Raw genomic sequence first — 20,180 nt, 5'->3', positions numbered from 1 at the left:
TATACATTCTTTATGGATAACAACTTCTAGTGCATATGATTTTGATTGACAACGATATAAATCGATACTGAAACGACGCATCAAGTACAATAAAAGAAGCTGTTATCCATAAAGAATCTTACTTTCTTGTGACTCGCCATACTTCTAAAATGGTCATGAAACAGATCATCTTTCTGTACACACAATTCGCGCTCAGCAAATGAACCAGCCAATCGGAAGTCATCACTACACTTGAGTGCACCCCCACCCGCTATGACTGGGTTCAGTTTCCCGAAGGCTTCGATTCTAGGGAAGTAAGCCAAACTACAAAATATTGCACTTTTGAATCGTGATTGTACGCTTATAATTTTGTTTATTTATTTTTTTGCAAGCAGCAATGTATAGTATATGTCATGAATAATTGGTAATTGTATTTTAATCATGTTTGATTTTTTGGTTACATGTGACCTTTAAATTATGACAAGTTTCCTTACCTTCAAACATGTGGACGCTAGCTTCAGGTGAATCCCGCATGGCATCCATGAATATTGCAGGAAGGAACTTGTTCAAAATAATACGGACCTTCGGCCCAATGAGTTTGTCTGCTAACATCTTTGCAAACAGCTCTGCAGTTTTTTCACGAATCTGTGGATGTGTTGCATTACAGAAGAGATCAAGAAGATAGATAAGGGCTCCCTTGGTCATGGATTCCTTCACTATCTTTGTGCTTGACATTAGGGCAAACAGGCTCTCCAGGGTCAACAAACGACCTGACAAGGAAAGTACTAGATTTATGAACAAGTTGCACATATATTTCAGATGGAATAATCCCATCACAACAAATTCACTGATACAGGCAACTGAAAGAAAAGAAAGAAAATTAAGTCTGAATTTTGGTATTTTATTCAAACATGGTAGACAATTTGAGTTTGGAAGATAGATTATTTAAGTTATTTGGGCTTTCTTATTTTAAGAATGCAGTTGAGTTAAAATTCATCTGTTTCACATTATGAAACAAATTTGATATTTGAGTAAAAACTATGGTTTGTTTTGAAAAATCGGGTCCAGATCCACTATTTTGCTGCTGGATAGGTGATAAGGAAATTTTGATTCTCTCTTAAGACAAGAAATGTCCTGTAGGTGGTGTTTGCAATACTCTAAATTGCCAATTGGCCATTAAGGTTTTAATATCTACAGGCCCTGATGGAAATCTGCAGGACCATTTTGTGGACGTCAAAATAATAAAAGCAAGAAGGCAAAGTCATCAATATCCCCTGCAATGGCAAAATGCACTTCATGAATATGTCAATTAGTTATGAATATGTCAAATGTTTTGGTGTGTATATATAGCAGTGAGTTTAGGTTTATGCCACTCTCAGCCACATTCCAGCTGTCTGTACATAATAGAATCTGGACCAAATGATCCAGTGATCAAAAGCTTGAGCATCTATCTGCACAAATGGGATACACTGATATGTGTCAACCAATGGCTGTGACTATATTACAAAGTGGAAGGAGAGTACTGAAAGGTTTTTAAGTTTCCAAACTATGAAAAGGCACCAGTACACCACAAGACCTATCTACCCAGCAGGCACAAGATGTCTTTTAGACGTCTAGAAAAGGTTCAAATCTGGTTTAGACATATAACAACGTCTTAAAGATACTGATTCAAAGTACCCATACGAACGTCTAAGCCAAGAGGTTGAATCAACGTTTAATAGATGTCTAAAGTTCGACCAGCATTTTCTTCATTTTTTGTTATTAGATATTTTGTATTCCTTCTTGAAATATTTTTCATTCTTTTTACACTTAGGTGTGTAAAATTAAAGACACCTCATGGTTTTGCAATATTTTGTGGATATGAGAACTTTACACATGAAATTTGAATAAACTCAGCAACAATAGTTACCATCCCGAAAAAAAATTATTAAATCTATCTTCAAACAAATTTATGATATTCTGTTTGAAAGGATTCGAACTTCAATTCCAGATCTGACAGGACTGAACAGGCCATCAACATTATCCAGTAGTACAGGCTACAGATGCCCCTAGACATCTAGATGTCACTGTTGCATTCTGTGTATGCGTCCTTTTCCCACAAGTTTAACCTTGTGTTGTGGTTTCATGAAAATTGACTCCATAATTGATATTGACAAAACTCATGGTAAGACAGTGTTTTTCATGTAGTTGGCATGTTCCTTATTTAATTACCGCATATTACCGTGTATAAGCCGACCCCATAGATAAGCCAACCCCCTAACTTGACCCCCTAACTTGGCCCCCCCAATCCAGTGTCAAAATGGTATGTTTCGTGTATAACTATTAAGCCGACCCCCTATCAGACATCTGGCAGTTACAGTCTGGGATGTAAAACGTAAGTATGGTCGCAGTCAACCCACACCAAAAGACATCTTGCAGTTACAGTCTTGGATGTAAAACGTAAGTATGCTAAGTGAGAATAATATCTAATAAACATTACACTGACCATTATTCTAAACATCTGTGTTTGTTTTCCGTTCTATATCCACAAAAATACGTTAAACCTGACAGAATTAGAATTATAAATGATTTTTCCCTGTTGTATTGGAAAAGATTCTCGTACACGTGCATCAACAACGCCTCCATATCATCAAGTTGTCAGAGAGCAAAGTAACGATGTTTCAGGAGATAAATAATCACAATGAATAAGCTGAAGAATACAACCAACAACAGTACTTGTAAAAGTTGTCAAATGAACATTATAAGTTACTACGTCCATCTTTTTTGAGTGATTGTGTGCTGTACTTCAAGTACAAGTGACATCTCAGCTTTTGTTGCCTTGAACTTGACACTCGGACACAATGTTTCGTGATGAAAAATGTGCATAAAGCATTTTTGACAGAGATCATAACCTAGCACGATACATGCACTAAGGTCCGTAATGTAATGGTGGTATGTTGTCTAACACGTTCAGAATAGCATGATTTTACTCAAAACTTTCGTCTAAATCTGAAAGTTTACAAAGGACATTATCCACTGCTGTTATCTGATTGGCTGCCATAGGTCACGAGTTTGATTTTGACCATTCATGATCCTTATAGCTGACTGTGGCACATTAGAAATTAGTTTTTATCCAATAAGATTGCTTCTTACAAATCAGAAAAAACAGAAAATGTTGATGTTCAGAGCTTTTGAACAATACCTGCCATCAAACGAATCACCGCCTCACATGTTATTTGTATGGAATTTTGAAAACGGGAGATTTTGGACCCAGTTATATCCCGTTACAGAGTGGAAAGCCATTGATATTGGGGTAAAGACGACCATAGATATTATGTGAGAAATCTATAGTGATAATTTTCTGATTACGCGTAAATGAAAATATAAATGGGTGAAGGGAAACTTCACATCGTGGTTCTCAGCTGGGGGATATAATGACATGTTACAAATGAATGCCTCTACTCCAATAATCGCTCACTTCTTGAAAGTGCTTGTCCAAACAACAAAACAATAGCAATCGGGCCCCCTATCCCTTGCGTGGCATCTACAAAACAAAAGGAAGCAATCACCGTATGTGAAGTGATAAGAAGCAGCTGATCCGATTGGCACATGAAATAAAGACTGGACAGGATTATATATAACTTTTTAAAAATTAATATTGTGTGTAAATAGGTAGTTACGGAACTTAATAATGACCAAGGGCAAAATTATTTGAAATAATGAAAACTGTATAATTTGATTTGTATTTTATTGATCATGTATAACAAATTGGCTGTAATTGTCGTACACTTCATGGCAGGTGTACCGCCAACCGGTAAGATCGTCCTGACAGGGCACTGATGACCAGAAAAATACTTTTGTGAAACTGTGCCTCATAGATAAGCTGACCCCCTTCTACAGACAACATTTTTTGGTCCTCAAAATTCGGCTTATACATGGTACTATACGGTAAACACCTTCAATAAGCCTAGAATCTACACCTACCTGCATGCTAGGGAGGACAGACAATTCAAAACAATGGTTGTGCTTAATTGTTTGCGTGCCATATATCTCATCTTTCTTGTACTGTTTCTCAGAATGTTCTTGTTATTCAACATGTTTATAATTTATAATAATAATTTATTTATTTCATTCAATTTTGTTGTGCCAAAACATGCTGGCTTTGAAGATGTTTATTATACACGGTAAACCTTATCTAAAAGTATACATTTTACTATTCATATCACTAGATCGCATCTCAATGCATTATCATGATCATGACCTTTGCATGAATCAGAAATGGAACACTTGTTTTTTTTCAGAATGTTAGGTAGTCTACCAACCACGCAGTGTACAGTTACATAAATGTGGTCAACACAGATGTGTAATTCTCACTGTTTTCTTATAATGATATTAAAGCTCTTAAAAAATATTTAATTGATAAAGTGAAACTTCGTTTAATATCTCATATGAGAACCTGACATAAACATTTATGTGGTTGTGGTGGCAGAACATAATCTGCACAGAGAGATTGCTTCCACTAGCCATGGTGGCTGAGCAGCTGACTTTGTGTGCTGGCAATTATATTCCTGACTCTTGAGGGTGTAGGTTAATGAATCCCTGATGGGACTCAGCCCATAAACATTACTATACATAGTTTTTCACAGTGACATTGTGATCCCAAATACAACATATTACCTTTGGCCACTTAAATGGCTTTGTGTGTTAAATATCTTACACATACACTCAAGCACGATATACCAACGTCTCCTTATATATGGTTTCGTCCCATGAAGGTCAGGGTTTGAATTGATCTTCAGTGACCTATGCTTGTTGTGAGAGGTGACTAATGGGATCAGGTGGTCAGGCTATCTGACTTGGTTTACAAACGACCATCATATGGCTGGAATACTGCTGAGTGCAGCATAAAATTAAACACTATTTATGGTTTCATAATTATATTTGAATAATGTACATTGAAAATAAATGTTGAAATGTAGTTTGTGGTTCAAAACATCTATTTTGTAGCAATGGTACAAATTAAGCAGAGAGAAGATGTCATCACACTGAATAAATTTCTTTTATATTCATTTACAAACAGGTGTATTGTCGTCAAGAACTATTTACTTTTAAAAGCATAACTGCACATCCCATCAACAAAATAAAACTGCAATTCTATTGTACATTGTAAACTTCAAGTTACTGTGTTCTGTAATCTGACTGGTTGAAAAACATGATCAAATGGTATTAGATTCCCGGAAACTGCAAGATTATTCACTGCATATTGACACGTAAACAATTGTTTTGTTGTGTCATCAACAGTGGGGACGTCATTCAAATCATATTGTGACGTAAAGTTAGAATGACGTCACAAATGAGCAACTCCAGATGCTACCATGGGAACCAGCTGAAACGGCCAGCTGATGATACTTCACTGCTGTACCCCTACTCGATGTAAACGAGTGCAGACAGTAAAACCCCTTTGGTTTACTTTTTTGTTTACAATGTCGATAAACATCATGTGTTGGCCAATTTCAAGGTGTTATTGAGTACTTGAAGCACGGGAATATTTCATTTGAAACCTCCGGCTAATGTCGTTGGTTCCAAATGCATTCCCGTGCTTCAAATACTCAATAACACCTGGAAATTGGCCAACACATGATGTTTATCTTCTAATTCAAACCAACAACGTTATTGCATCATTGGGAATCTAAAGGGGGTATTTATGCCCCAATATGTCCAGCTTTATCTCAAAAAGTGCAATTATGCCTTTACCACTGAATCTTTTTTGAGCTTTAAGCTGGAATCCAGATTGAGTGAAGATGAATCAAGATTGGAACACATTATGCTAATAAGGGGCATACAACATCATCATGCCCTCATACATATACATTAAGCCTTTGTTAAACATCTTTCTAACATTTACATAAGGTCTACTTTTAGATGTTTAAACAATGTCTAGGCTTCAACGGCTTCTAGATTTCCATTTTAAACTGTATTTAGACATCTTTTAAATGCCTTGTGTAGATGTCATGTAGACATCTATTAGATGTTTATGTGCCCGCTGGGTATGTGCTAAGCTTTGTGAAGAAGGATTCAACGGTCTTAAAGTTCTACCAGCAATTTCAAACAATGTCATGATAGAAACTCAAAATAATATTCTATTCAGAAATTACAAATTACCACAAGATATTGATCAGTTTAAAAGTTCTGTTCTGGACAAAAACATTGCAACAGCCCAAGTTGTGTTTCCATGGATACCACAAAAAAATATTTAATTTATACCTGGGTCTAAACCTCAAAAGGCACATTTAGGGATCATGCTTGACATATGTGAAAAATTTGAGGAAGATAGTTTAAAAGATCTGCTCTGGAAAATATGACTTCTTCATGGTCACAGCCTAAGTTATGTTTACATGGGAAAGCAAAAACTAAAATTCATGTCTGTCTAACCTCCGAAAAAAAACATCTTGAGATCATGCTTGATGTGTGTACCAAGTTAGCATGTGCAGTTTTAAAGATCTTCACTGGACAAAGTTTGACAGATGCACAGATGGACAGAACTTGTTTCTATATCTCTGAAACTTTGTTGTTGTACACAGTTTTACACTGTTTAATTTTACACTGTCATTATATGGAATGACATCAAATTTCTGTTAAGAAAATAAATTGACACATAATTTACTGAAGGCCACAAGGGCCTGCAAATATTTGAACCTACAATAACAACCGGTACTGGACCTCCGGTGATTATTTTGAAAGCTACCCATAGTCTTCTGTTATACTCACACTGTGGTATGCTCTGTAGTGTAAGGAGGAGGTATGACAGCACCTCTGCTGCTGCAATGTCATTTACACACTCTTGGCAACCAGTCACACAATTGATCACCTAAAAACAAGTCAGAACATGCTATATTTGTCCATCAACAAAAGAAAGAAAGAAAGCTGTGACATGAAAACATGCTCACATAGAATTGCAGTTGAAGAATGCTGTTATTAGTCTGTTATGGTAACATAAATTCAAAGTGAGAGAATTCACAAATTTAGTCAAAAAAATTGATACAAGTGCAAGTTTTCCATATTATCTATGGCACAAACACTGCTTTAATAATGAGAATAAATAACAAAAATAAACAATAACACAGATACCTGGCCTTTGTAGAAACCACAACGCCTACCAGTACATGGCCTGTGAAGAGGAAACAAGCCTACCAGTACCTGACATGTGTAGAAGCCACAGCACCTACCAGTACCTGACCTGTGTAGAAGCCACAGCACCTACCAGTACCTGACCCATGTAGAAGCCACAGCGCCTACCAGTACCTGACATGTGTAGAAGCCACAGCACCTACCAGTACCTGACCTGTGTAGAAGCCACAGCACCTACCAGTACCTGACCTGCATAGAAGCCACAGCGCCTACCAGTACCTGACCTGTGTAGAAACCACAACTTCTTTGCCCTACCCACCAAACTGAAGTTGACATTTGGAAATGGTCCTGGTTATCCTGATTGTCTATGACAAAACAAAAGTTTGTCTGAGTGATTGTGCCACTACAGAAGACATAGAAGTTTGTCTGTCAAAAGCTGTAGTAGTGTTGGAAACCAGTGTCTGGCAGGCCATGCTGGAGCAACCAGGTACACTAGACAGTTGTGTTATGTTATCTTTAGAAGGACCTTTGGGATTCACTTGAATGAAGCAACACATAGGCCCAAATGATGGGGAGGGCGTCAACTGCCAAGGCCAAAAGATCCGGTACTGGATTCAAAAAGATCAGCAGCCAGCTGTTCCTGGAAGTTGCAAAGAGGTCTTTATTTGGCATTTCACAAGTCCATCCTATCAGACTGAATGCCTCCTCCTTGAGTGTCCATTCAGTTGCAATAACTCTGTCTTGCTGGGATAAAGAATCCGCCAACAGATTCCAGCAACCTGGAATGTGAAGCTCTCTGATGGAGCATCTTATGACATCCACTTCCTGAAAAAGTTCCTGAGTGTTCGTGAGAAGCAGTTGAGATTTGGTACCTCAGTGGTTGTTTATGTAAGCCACCACCGTTGAATTGTCTGACACCAACATGAGATTTTTCTCGGCTAAATGATGCACCCAGTAACAGATTGCTTTTAGCAGTGCTAACATCTTCCAGCAGTTGATATGTAGGTTTTCCTCTAAAAGGTTCCACACACCCTGAGTTTGCCAATCCCCCATGTGAGCCCCCCAACCTGAGTTGGACACATCCGCATACACAGACAGATCCAGCAATTGTGGACAAAAAGGAACTCCTGGTCAAACATTCACACCCACCGTCCCCATCACATGCCTTGCTGAGAAATCATCCACATATCTATGAATTGCAATCCTTCGCTGATGTACAAGGATAAGATCGGAGAGATTACTTTTGTGAAGAGCAACGGTGCTACTGAAATCCGGAAAGTCACTACCCTGAACTGAAACCTGCGACTGTTCACAGCAAATCTGAGGTATTTCTGAGATCTTGGATGTATAATGACATGGAGGTGCATGTCCTTGAGATCTACACTTATGAACTTAGAATACTGATGTGTCAAGGTGCGTAGATATGAAAGTGACTCCATCTTGAACTTGGGGGGTTTGCTCAAAAACTTCATGTTCAATATTTTCAAATCTACTGTCCTGCACATCTCATCTGAGCGTGTTTTTTCACAGAACCAAAACTACTGGAGAATAAAAATCGTATGTCTCATCCGATGGAGGAAGTTCTGTTATCACCTGTTTCTCTAGCAACTGATCTATTGCTAAATTTTCTCCCACTAAACATTGGCCTTGAAGAAAAACCTTCGACTCTGAGGAAAACAAGTCAGTGGAAGCATCATGTCCTAAGGTAGCATAAGCCTCTGTTCACGACAGACAGTTATTAACTTCCAAATGTCTGTGTATTGAGTGAGTCTGCCCCTGACGGGATTGAGTCACTGGACGCACAAAACTTAAAAACAAATCAGTATCAAGAGATGTTTCCAATGCGTAAGGAGGGGAAAACCAAAGAGTGAGATCTCAGTCAATACTTCTTTGATGTAGTTCTGAATCCTTTGAAAAGATCTACCTTCCCTACCTCTGTCCTGCGCTGAAACAGATCCTCTAGTGATGGAGGTTCTAGCAGCATGATCTCTCTGAGTCCGAGGCACGCTGAAAGGCCGATCACTGAAAGCTCTGATTACGACTTGAAGGAGCCGTATAAGGGCAAGATGTAAGAGCAGACCCTCTCCTGGGCTTAGACTCTGATTCTGGGTGCTGATGCCAAACATTGATTCAGGTTCATTGAAGTGATAGAATCCTGGGCTTCAACAGATTGCTGACACTGTCCATTAAAGATGCATTCCAATTCAAAGGTTTTTGAAATAAAGCCTGGAAGCCTTTGGTAAATTCCTTACAGAATCCAGCCACTGAACAATGTTCGATAGCAGTTAGACATTCCCAAACGTTTTCTTGACCCACTATAGCATCGGCCAAGGACCAATAAACCACATCCAGAAAGAAAGGTGGTACTTTTTAGCAGTCATGGAAACTAAGGTGTCTTTCTTAACTCCTGTATAATCTTGAAACACTGGAGGAAACAAGACATGAACTTCCATGGCAAACTATCAATAGTTGAACGAGCCACACAGTTCAACTTCTTTACATCCTTGAGAGAACAAACAGGAAGTTTTCCTTTTTTTTTCCATTGTTTTATTCACTTTCACTTGGATACAGATTACATGAAACAATCAGTGAGAAAGATTTCACATTGGTTTAATATGAGTGGAATGAGACTTTGTTAAAATTTCCACAGGGGGTAGGGTGTGGGAAGAGTACAGACATATAAAACTGGGACAGGTGGACAAACACTGAGGCGTAAGCTATTTGGTTATACAGTCATAGAGCATATTGGAGTAAACTCCATTTTCATTCAAACAAATTCATCAGAGAACTGCTTCGAGCAATATATTTCTCGATATCATAAACATCCTTTTAGTAACTCTTTATATGTGGTGAAACTTGGTTTTATACCCTTAATATTCACGACAAAAATAAATGTGCTGCTTTGCCAGCATGATCATGTTATTGAGCAAATGGTCATTATCAGCACAAAACAGTATATCCTGAGTAGAGTGTATGAATGTTCTGTGCAGGACATGATTAACAAAATTGGTGAATTCTTACCAGAATAATCTAATGGTTGGACAACTGATATTCACATGATAAATATTCTCACTTTGGCCACATGATGTACATGTGTCATTATCAACCAGTTTCATTTTAAACAACTCTCGTTTTGTAACAAACAGGAAGTTGATCCCGAAAGCCTTTTGTATCCTGTATAGTCACTGTCTAAGTTTGTTTGACTGGCCGCAATAACCTGACCCTGGATGGAATAACTGAGTTTATGAGAAACTGTTGGTAATGAAGCTAAGTAGCCTTGGAGAGGCCAAAATTATATTATCCTACACTTTTTTAAGGGACGAAACATCCCATCCCCATCGCATGAAGTCCCTGGCTTCTCCCCTTCAGGGACTAGCCTCCTACTTCCATCAAGGCATTAACACCTGCTTTTCTGATGGCTTAGAGAGATGATCAAATTTCTGAGTTCATGATAGCACCTGAATCTTGTCCCTAAAACCAGCTAATAATTCCAATATCACAAACATGTCTACCTTGGGGAAGGATTTTGATTTTGATTTTGATCTAACAGACGATGAAGGAGATCCTGTGTAAATTTCCTTAGATATTGAACAATCCGATGAGGAAGAGCTTTAATGCTTCGAGCAAGATTTATCTATGACCATCTAATCCTTGGCATGTATCTTGGCGTAATAGGCATCGATCTGATAGAGAACAGGGAAACCCCTTAAAACAGTCTGCACCAAGAGAATGTGGGTGAACATCAGCCATGAACTCTTGACATTGCACCATATAGTCTATCTCACAAAAAGGGCAGGAAATTTTCAAGACATAAATAAAAGGTAACAAAATGTTACAAACAAATCAAAACACAATAATGTGATTATAAATAGGACAGAATGCCAATGTAACAGATCTATTTGAGTTGAAACAAGTGTAGACTTGAAGAACAAATTCCACTGATTCACTGGGGTCATTGGATTCAATGCCTACAATGACCCAAAGCATTCCTTCTCTGTAAGAAAATATAGAAATCACATCTAAAATCCAGAGAGAAAATAATGTCTTTGCACTTAACATATTTACTGTCTGCATCCACAGGAATCTGATAAGTTCCATAATTCACGTTATGTTCCATACTATGTTATGGATAGTCCTATCTCAAACAAAATCTACTTCTGTGAGTTGCCTTGCAAGCTGAGACTCAACAAGCAGACATGTAACTTACCCAAGCAAAAACCTCAGGATATAATAAAAGCTTAAAGATAAATCAAACGGTGAATTGAATACTTGGGGGGAAAATGTTTTCTTCTTGATTCAAGCTCACACAGAAAACAAGTGACATATTCAGCCTTGCTGTGGCTGGAGTAGTAGATAGCTTTGATACTGTTTCCTGCTCAACTACTCCTTCAACAGCTGACAGTATGAAGGACATCTGGTGGGAGGAAAGTCAAAACAGAATTTATGCCATAGAAGTAAACAGAGCTAAAGTATTTAAAGAAATTATTGGGAGTCTGTTTTCAGTTCCTAGCTTGCCAATCCAATTACCTTTGTTGAGAAAGAGCAGCTCGTGCCAAGAGAATGGAAAGACTTTATTTCCTGGAAGTTGGATAAATAGTCTTCCACTGTATTGACTGTTGTCATTTGTCATCCCCCTCCATGTAAGACAACACAGATTGGACTTAAAGGTTGTCTTAGCTGTAGAGTATCCATGTGTCTTTCCCTGGCTTTCTGTGTAGACTTCAATTGATACTTTAAATCTATGGAATCATGTCCATTGCTGGTCCACCATTCAGAATGAAACCTTCTTTGCCATCTGTGTGTTGGGAATGATGCAAAACATCCACAATCCTCTATATCCTGGTATCCATGTTTACATGTGACTCCTGTGGACTAATCAGGACTTTCCTCCAGTGATGTGATGATACATGTGTTGGTTGAGGGGAAAGTCTTCATATTGGCACATCAAAATGGGAACTACTTCCAAGAAGAATACAAGAATGCTAACTCTCATTCTACCAGTATATTTAAATTAGTGGTCACTAATAAAAACTCTCCATACCTCCAGAGCAAATTGTTGCAATTTTGCACAGTCATCTAGACGTAGCAGGGCAAACAGAAGTTTGAAGTGTCCAATACATTGAATTTCGACACCTGCAATCAGAAAGTAAATAAAAAGTCCAATTACACACTCAATAATTTTCACATAAAGAGCTCTATAACACACGGTTCTCAGTTTGTTAGGTGAATCAGGTAACTCTTGTGAACATTGAGGCGAGTCTTATGAGGAAAAGGAGGCTCTGTCTGGAGGACTGAAGTATTTGAATCCATGTACCTGGGTTGTTCTTGATAACATTCCGCAGAGCTTCCAGGGCCATTTCCACCTTGCCCAATCTACCTCCCTGATCTGACTTTGTTGATGCTTTTTTCTGTTGTTGAAGCATCATTAGGGAATGTAAATACTGAAAACATATGGACAACATTAGTGCACTGCAACAATCATATAGGTGAAAGGGAATTCACAAACACACTTTCACTGAAGTTGATTGGAATGTTCAGGAATATGTGAAACACAGAAAAATAGTATTTCATAAAATCCAGTTTGTTAACTTTTGCTAGGATACAAACAATGACTTTCACACAACTAGATGTGTTTTCCACAGTTTTGTTTTAGGGTTCCAAGCTGAAAGGTTGTGATGTGTAATAATTTTATGCCAATAAATGCATTGATGATACCCAACTATCTTACACAGGAAATGTGCTGCAATGAAATCCCATGATATGGTTGTGAAGACCATAGTGACATCAAGTGTGTAAAATAGCTGCCTTGATGTTGGTCTGTGGCTGGTTTACTGTCATCATACTGGACAATGTGACATGTCTCTTGCCCAACTGGCCAGAAATTATTTAATTATTTAATTATTTAATTTAAAACATAGGATGTCACTGTTTCTGAACTGAAACAGTTGAAAGAGAATATGGATGATAAGTAGAATCTCACCCTTGTGTCTTGTCATATTAAGTGTATCAATGCTTCTCAATGTAGTGCATGCTTCAGGAGTTCCAAATGGTAAAATATGGTACGGAAATGCTTCCAATGTGGACCTTTCTCTATCTATACTTACTTGAGCCTGTGATCCCAAGTAATCTAATAAATCAATGGTGAATCCCTTGGCATTCTGGAAAAAATTTACAGCTGTGAAAAGGTACAGATCAACTTATTAAATACTTAAGAAGACATAACAAGCGATTTCTTCACTTGCATAAGCATTAAATACATATGAATTGTTATGCTGGTTAATACTCCTGTATGCATATAACCACTTGTAAACATTCATTTTTCACAAATTCAACTTACCTCCAGTGGAAACGTTGGTTGTTCATTGTACACTCGCACAAATATTTCTCCAACAATCAGTTCCTTTGCATAAATATCAAACACAAAGTTGGCTCCATAGCTGCTGTCACATTCTCCCTGGAAACAATTGACACAGGATCATGTAATGTGGCCTTACAGAACAATAATGAAGAAAACTACATGCCCTATCTTGATCTGATAACATCACGTTTTAACCACGCAAAGACCCGGGTTCAATTCCACACATGGGTACAATGTGTGAAGCCTATTTCTGGTGTCCCACATCGTGAAATTGCTCAAATATAGATAAAAGCAGTATAAAACTCAACTCGCGTTTTTCTGAATACAATAGGAAATTCATGGGTTAGACTTATGATGACCTAAAGATTACATGAGTATTCAGTATAACTGTAGTACTGCACAAGTTCTCAAAAGAACCACTGCAACTCACCAGCATAGTTAGCTATAAAGACAGCCACTAAAAAAAACCCTGCTGTTGTCAGCATAGCATTTGAAACATTTTCTGCATACTTGAATATTATCAAGATTGCAAATAATTATTAGAACGCTATTTCTAACACTTGAATACCTTATTTACTGAAACCGTTTTCTGATCCGTAGGTTCATCTTGAATTTATTTTATTAAAGACCATGATCTTTTGTTGTCTTTCATTCCAGTGGTCTTCCAAAGTGCTATCCTTACGAGTTTTCTTCCCCACCATCATCATAATTTTTCCTCATATTTTTTTCAGAAATAGCCAGCCAAACTGATCTTTAAACCTCTTGAATCATTGGTGGGAACCACTGGTGAATGTTTCAGATGCTGTTCCAGGGCATTCACCTCTCGAATAAGTAAAACGTATATTTCAAAGGTAAATCAAATCTCAAACTAAATAAGTTAAAGGATTTTTAAAAAGGACACTACACACTGTTTACAATTGATCTTAATGAACACCTCGATACTTATAATATACAAAAAAATAAAGTTATAGACAGTAATATTTCATTACACAACTTCTATTTTTAATCTTAAATGCATGCCCCTTGAAAACATTTTGCCATTTCACAAGATTATGAAGTAGGCGGTCACGCGGTCTTGTAACGTCATACCCGAGAGTTGTTATATCAACACATGGAAAATACAGTGGAATTGGATGGCATGGGACGATCCCAATCCTGACTATGTTTTGAATAGACTACTGCAGACTGGTATGCAAGTCACTTGTCTATCATGTTTTCTCGGAAACTGATCAGATACAGAATTAATATTGCAGTCATGATAATGGCAATGTTCAATCAATGGTTGAGCCTGTCTTCGGGTATACATCTGGAAGGTAAACACTGAAATCATTATGTTTGAGGTTCATGACTTTTATTTCATAAAATAAATGCGTCTGCTGATTATATATGTCAAGAAACAAGAAATAAAGCAAAATTTGAAAACTGTTCATGACCAAATTATGAATACAATGTGTACATTAACATCATAACTGCAATTTGGAAACATTTACCATCTGTCTCAAGATTCAAACAGAAGAATACAAGGTTTCGTTTCTAATCACCTACATCTCTGTTCGCCTACATCACCTACGTCTCCAATCACCAACAAAAATAAAGCTGATGAAAAAATGAAACCTCCTCACCAGGGCTGTAGTGACCTTGATTGACCGTTGACATAAGAATATTCAGTGGCATTGGAAGATAATTATATCCAATATAAATTACATTATGTATTTAGATGAAGAGCGTCGGCAAATGAACGTTCTTCTTTTAGTAGTGATTATTTTTTTATAAATGGCCTTACTTGTAAAAATGTAAGCAACTTTTTTCAAGTTTTTAATTCCAAGAGATACATATTAGCTTGGTTGCCATGTGCAAAGGCAATAAATTTATACGATTTGTAGTATTTTATTTTTGTCTCACTTTTGATATGATGGAAGTTTGGTTTAACTTCTTTTCTGCTCATAGTGCCAATATTCTTCTTTACTCTTCAGCAGATAATGTTTAGAGGGTTGTTATTTTCCCCCTTAAAACCAAATAACATATTTTCTAATACTAATTCAATTTGTCCTTCACCCAAAATCCTGAGCCATAAGGACAATTTGGTCCACACTTCCTTCACAAACCTACACTCAAACAGTAGATGCCATACAAACTGTCATGCCTGTTCACAAAATGCGTATCATCATGATTCTCTAATTCAAATCTTGTGTACATAAGTATTAGTTGTGAAAATATCCTGAGTAAACTTATATTGGAAATATTTCAAATTTACACTCTGTGTACATCTATTGGGCATTTAATGTATATATCCCAATCAATTGTCTTCCTAATATTTCTTTCCATTAAGACATTAAATATGTTTAAATATCAATAAATAAAGTCATTTTATACGTCTGTGAACTTCTTTTTCTTCTTTAGATCATGAAGTGTTGTTTAAGAATGTAGGTGAATAGGGAAGTAGGCAAACAGAGAACAACTAGAATACAATAGACATCAGGCACAATTGGTTTTTGTTCCCTTTTACTATATGTAGTTATAAAGGAAAGTGTTTGGCAGAATATCCTGGAAAAATAGCTTGTTGTGTCCTGCAAGTGTGTATGACAGAAACATGTTTCTCCTCAAGAATAGCCTTGAGTAGGAATTCCACATACTCTGTGAATACATTTTACATTCTGCTAGAGACATTTTGTAGCACAATCTCAACATATTTTGTTTTGTCAAACATAATAATATTTAATAATATTTTACTGCACTAATAAAGTAAGTACTTTTGTCTTAACAAATGCTGAGAGGAAAAATAGTCATGAGGATTAAAACAGGTGTTTTTGCAAACAAAACTTAGTGCTGACTTATAAAAGAAAAACATGAAGCAATTGGAACAGTGTTGTTTATTTCAAACTGGATTGTACCAGTTCAAAACAAAGTTCAGGACACACCCACCTAGGAAAATAGATGACTTGGCTCTACTGAGAGTAACAGTTGCGGTGACTGTATCTTTGATAAAAACAGGACGTGAGAGCAAAATATGATGCATTTGTAAAGCAACTGTTTCTTTATATAGCTAGCTAATAGAGTGTTTATAATGGTCCAAAACAACTACATATTAAAACTCACCTGCAACCAACATCTCCCACCCCCAACGGTCTCAGTCTCTGACCCAAACTTGACATTTTGGCCTGTGTGATTGTTTAGAATGTTGACAGGAATGCCTGATATATGGCATCCTTACAATGTTTTAAGTTTTGCCTATTCATATCCATATTTTGCCTGTGGTTAGTCTCTTTCATAGCACTTTTTAAAAAAATATAACAAACTTAGGTGACTTTGTGTGGAGGAGTTCACAAAACCCGCACAACAACAGTAAACAATGTATCTATTCCCTTCTTGCCAAATAGAATTTTCCAGTAAATGTACATCTGTGTTGTTTACACAACTGGACAATCATCTAAACGATAAGTGCAGTTATCAGTTTCCAATACATAACCACATCAACACTTCATTCAAAATGTTACGCTTCGTTTTACTTTCAACTCAATGGCGTATATGCTACTGAAATACACAGTGACTGGATTCTTCAGTATGACGTCACACCCACAGACAGTTAAAAATAAAACTATACAAATGATTAGGAGGGGCTAAAGTAGTTTTAGTTTTGGAGCATATTTACAATTTTTACGACATTTTTTCTTAAATGGATGGTGATAATGTGGTAAATATTTGTGTATGAACGACATTATGTCATAAAAATGCATAGTGTTTAATCTTTCTAAAAATCCTTTAACCAATATAGTCTATATTTATTGTGGATTCCAACATGTTGTACAAACTGGGTTGTCATCATTGGTGGGAAGTGACTACAGGCAAGATCTACTGGCCATGACATAAGCTGACTTTCGCTTTTGCGAGGAAAGATGACTAAATGTGAACAGGAACGCTTCATACTTTGCATGATCTGGAAATAGAGTCCTAATGTCATGTCTATGCTATCTGCATTATGTACCGTACAAATAAGTTATGGATATTGGTATTTTTATGACTGACATTTTATCATTATGTCAGTGAAATAAATACATCATTATTCATAATTTAAACTTTTTACAAGTATCCATTACTATCTTCATTCAGTATATTACATTTACACAGCAGAGAGCTACAGACGTGACATGAAAGGACACAAACACTTTGCTAAAAACTGCTAAAAACTGACAAGAAAGAAAGGACTTACTGTTTTGATCATCATTTGTTGTTGGTCAGTCAGGTACTCACTCAACTGTGCACGCGTGGCATTGTCCCAGATTAGATAGGGATTCTCAGTGTTACTGTTGAGAATCTTCAGTATCTACAAAAATAATATATAAACTTTGACTTTAATTTACATAGTTCTCACAGATCTTTGTGCATCTAAGTTTATCTGCATTCTCCATATCAAAGGTCAATCAATTTAAAATAATTTTACAATGAAAGTAAAACCACGAGTCACAGATTCTTAAGGTCACTTGTGTTTTAGAGAACACTCAGAAATAGCAACTAGCCATTTTTCAATCATATACATAGTTTTGGTTTGGTAATTATCCAGAAAGGTGTTTGCATCACATCTTAAGACAAAAAGCACCCCTCCATCTTTACCAGAATAAAGGACAGTCACATGCCTCTTTCTACCTTACAAAGAGACGGAGCTTTTGGCTGAGTACCTTCACTTCCAGTTGGGTCAAACAAATGCTTTCAAAGCTGAAATGACTATCACTCTCGAGAACTTAGCAGAAACTAAAAGGTATTTTTGATTTACTGGCATCACATCCAGTTTGGAAAAAATATATGTTCAATGCCATTTGTACTGTTGAAAGAGAAAAATCTCAGCCACTACCAACATATACCCTGGTAAAGGATATTCAACCCATGTTTAGAAATTAAAGTGTTGATGATATAAACCGGATTTCCTCTTAATTAATTTCTGTACATCACACTCTTGTGTATGTTGAATTTTACTGAAAAGTCACAATAAAAAATAACAGCAGTGGATTTTTAGTTTAAGAAAATGAATGTACTGGGAATCAATCATCTAAGAACAAGTAACTGCAACATTCTGAATGTATTTCACTATATTTAGACAAAATCTCCAGCAAACACAAGAAAAATTTGTTCTGATAGAAGTAAACCCATGAACATGTTACTATCAAAATGAAATAAAATTTGCATTAATATTTCGTTCTAGCCCAAAAAAAACCCAACCGGCAAGCATTATTTTGGTTTGCTGAAGATCATGACAGGTACTGATATGATCACTTATGAAATCCTAAGTAATATGTATCGATTACACAAATGCTTCCTGCGATATCATTACATACCTCTGCTGGCTGTTCATTGGACAATTTTCTGGCCATGTAGGGTGTCAACATAGCACCAAGTGACTTCTTGACGGTTGGGTTGTCAGGACTTGACAATGGACTTTCATTGCTGTAGTAGCCACCTAACCTTGCACATGCTCGGATACTCAGTCGAGCCAATTCATTTGCTATTTCCTGAAAGAGATTTTGTTCACAGTATAAATATTAACAGTAAGAAGTACGTGAAAATGTCCACAAACATGTTATCAGATGGCCAATGTCAACATTTGTCAGGGGCCATATGCAACTCATATTTCAGTTGTTTTCACATCTTCCTTGGTTTCACAGTAACAATTTTGGAAACTGTATATTTATATACTTATCCTATCTCACGTTATGCAGCTCTCCTCTTGTTCTTCGATCATGTGTGGAATGCGCTTTAAGATAAGTTTAATCAAAATTTGTTGGTCTCTGACCGCCTGACCTCAGCCCCTACCCAGACATCAACACCTGCAAATCACCATTAACCCCCTGGATGCCAAGGGTTTTTTTCAGGTGCACATTTTCGTAAGGGGGCATAACTCTGCTATGCTTTGCATTAGGTCATTGTAACTCAGATCACATGGAGAGAATTTGCTGTGGATACGGACAGTATATTTTCGTTATGTTTTGTTCACAGTAAACCAAAATATTCCAAAACAAAGTTCCCCAATGTGAGAGGATACCTTTTGGTAGTTTCACAATTTGTAAGAAAAGATGCCAATGCACTACATGAGAAAGCTGGTAATATCGATTTGGATGGCCCTATCCGATACATAATTTAGTTCTTACATTCCCATATTCTCCTGTTTGTGCAGATGTATTTTGATTAATTTTGCATCATTATTAACAGAGTAAAAGCCACATTTTCAAATGAAATGAAATAACTAAAAATAATGTGACATTTTAGTTGATGTTATGACATGTTTTGTGCATTTTGTGACATCGGAAAAAGATGACACTGGTTTGCTGATTAGTAGATATCTAACCTAATTTCCACTCAATGTGTAAAAGATCTCGGCTTCTGTGTCAGAATTAAACACTTTTTAGACAAAACATAAAATGAATGGTTTTGCCACTCAAATAGTGTCCTGAATATATCAACAATCACACAGTTTTGCTACGTATCTTATTGTGAGCAACACACGCTCCTGTCAGGCATCAATTTAGCGTAAATGAAAATTTCACAACACCTGAATATTAATTGAATTTTCATTTAGGAAACAGCCTTTTCTTCTTATGATTATGTAATTATTTCACTTCATAAGTATGCAATGAAAGGTACCAAGAGATTGCTTTTTCAGTACAGAACTATTAGAATATGGATGTAAGGTTTGTCCAAATTAAGACATGACCTGGTTTATATATTTTTAACAATTTTCATATAAATA

The 20,180-nt window shown here is 36.7% G+C and overlaps 1 protein-coding gene across 1 annotated transcript in view; it reads right to left on the bottom strand.

The window, feature by feature from the left end:
- Positions 1 to 20,180, bottom strand: part of LOC137298857 (dnaJ homolog subfamily C member 13-like) — a 318,010-nt gene that overhangs the window by 35,175 nt on the left and 262,655 nt on the right. Inside the window, exons 42-49 of the mRNA XM_067831190.1 lie at positions 18,772 to 18,945; positions 17,652 to 17,765; positions 13,424 to 13,540; positions 13,191 to 13,244; positions 12,401 to 12,527; positions 12,128 to 12,219; positions 6,727 to 6,826; positions 474 to 749 (exon numbers count right to left, since the gene is read on the bottom strand). Of these exons, the coding sequence (XP_067687291.1) occupies positions 474 to 749; positions 6,727 to 6,826; positions 12,128 to 12,219; positions 12,401 to 12,527; positions 13,191 to 13,244; positions 13,424 to 13,540; positions 17,652 to 17,765; positions 18,772 to 18,945 (1,054 nt within the window). The remainder of the gene's footprint in view (positions 1 to 473; positions 750 to 6,726; positions 6,827 to 12,127; positions 12,220 to 12,400; positions 12,528 to 13,190; positions 13,245 to 13,423; positions 13,541 to 17,651; positions 17,766 to 18,771; positions 18,946 to 20,180) is intronic.

This window comes from Haliotis asinina, chromosome 10, assembly GCF_037392515.1.
Source record: "Haliotis asinina isolate JCU_RB_2024 chromosome 10, JCU_Hal_asi_v2, whole genome shotgun sequence".
Taxonomy (NCBI): Eukaryota; Metazoa; Mollusca; class Gastropoda; order Lepetellida; family Haliotidae; genus Haliotis; species Haliotis asinina.
The sequence above is the reverse complement of the archived record's forward strand: the minus strand, read 5'-3'. Positions and strand labels throughout refer to the sequence as shown.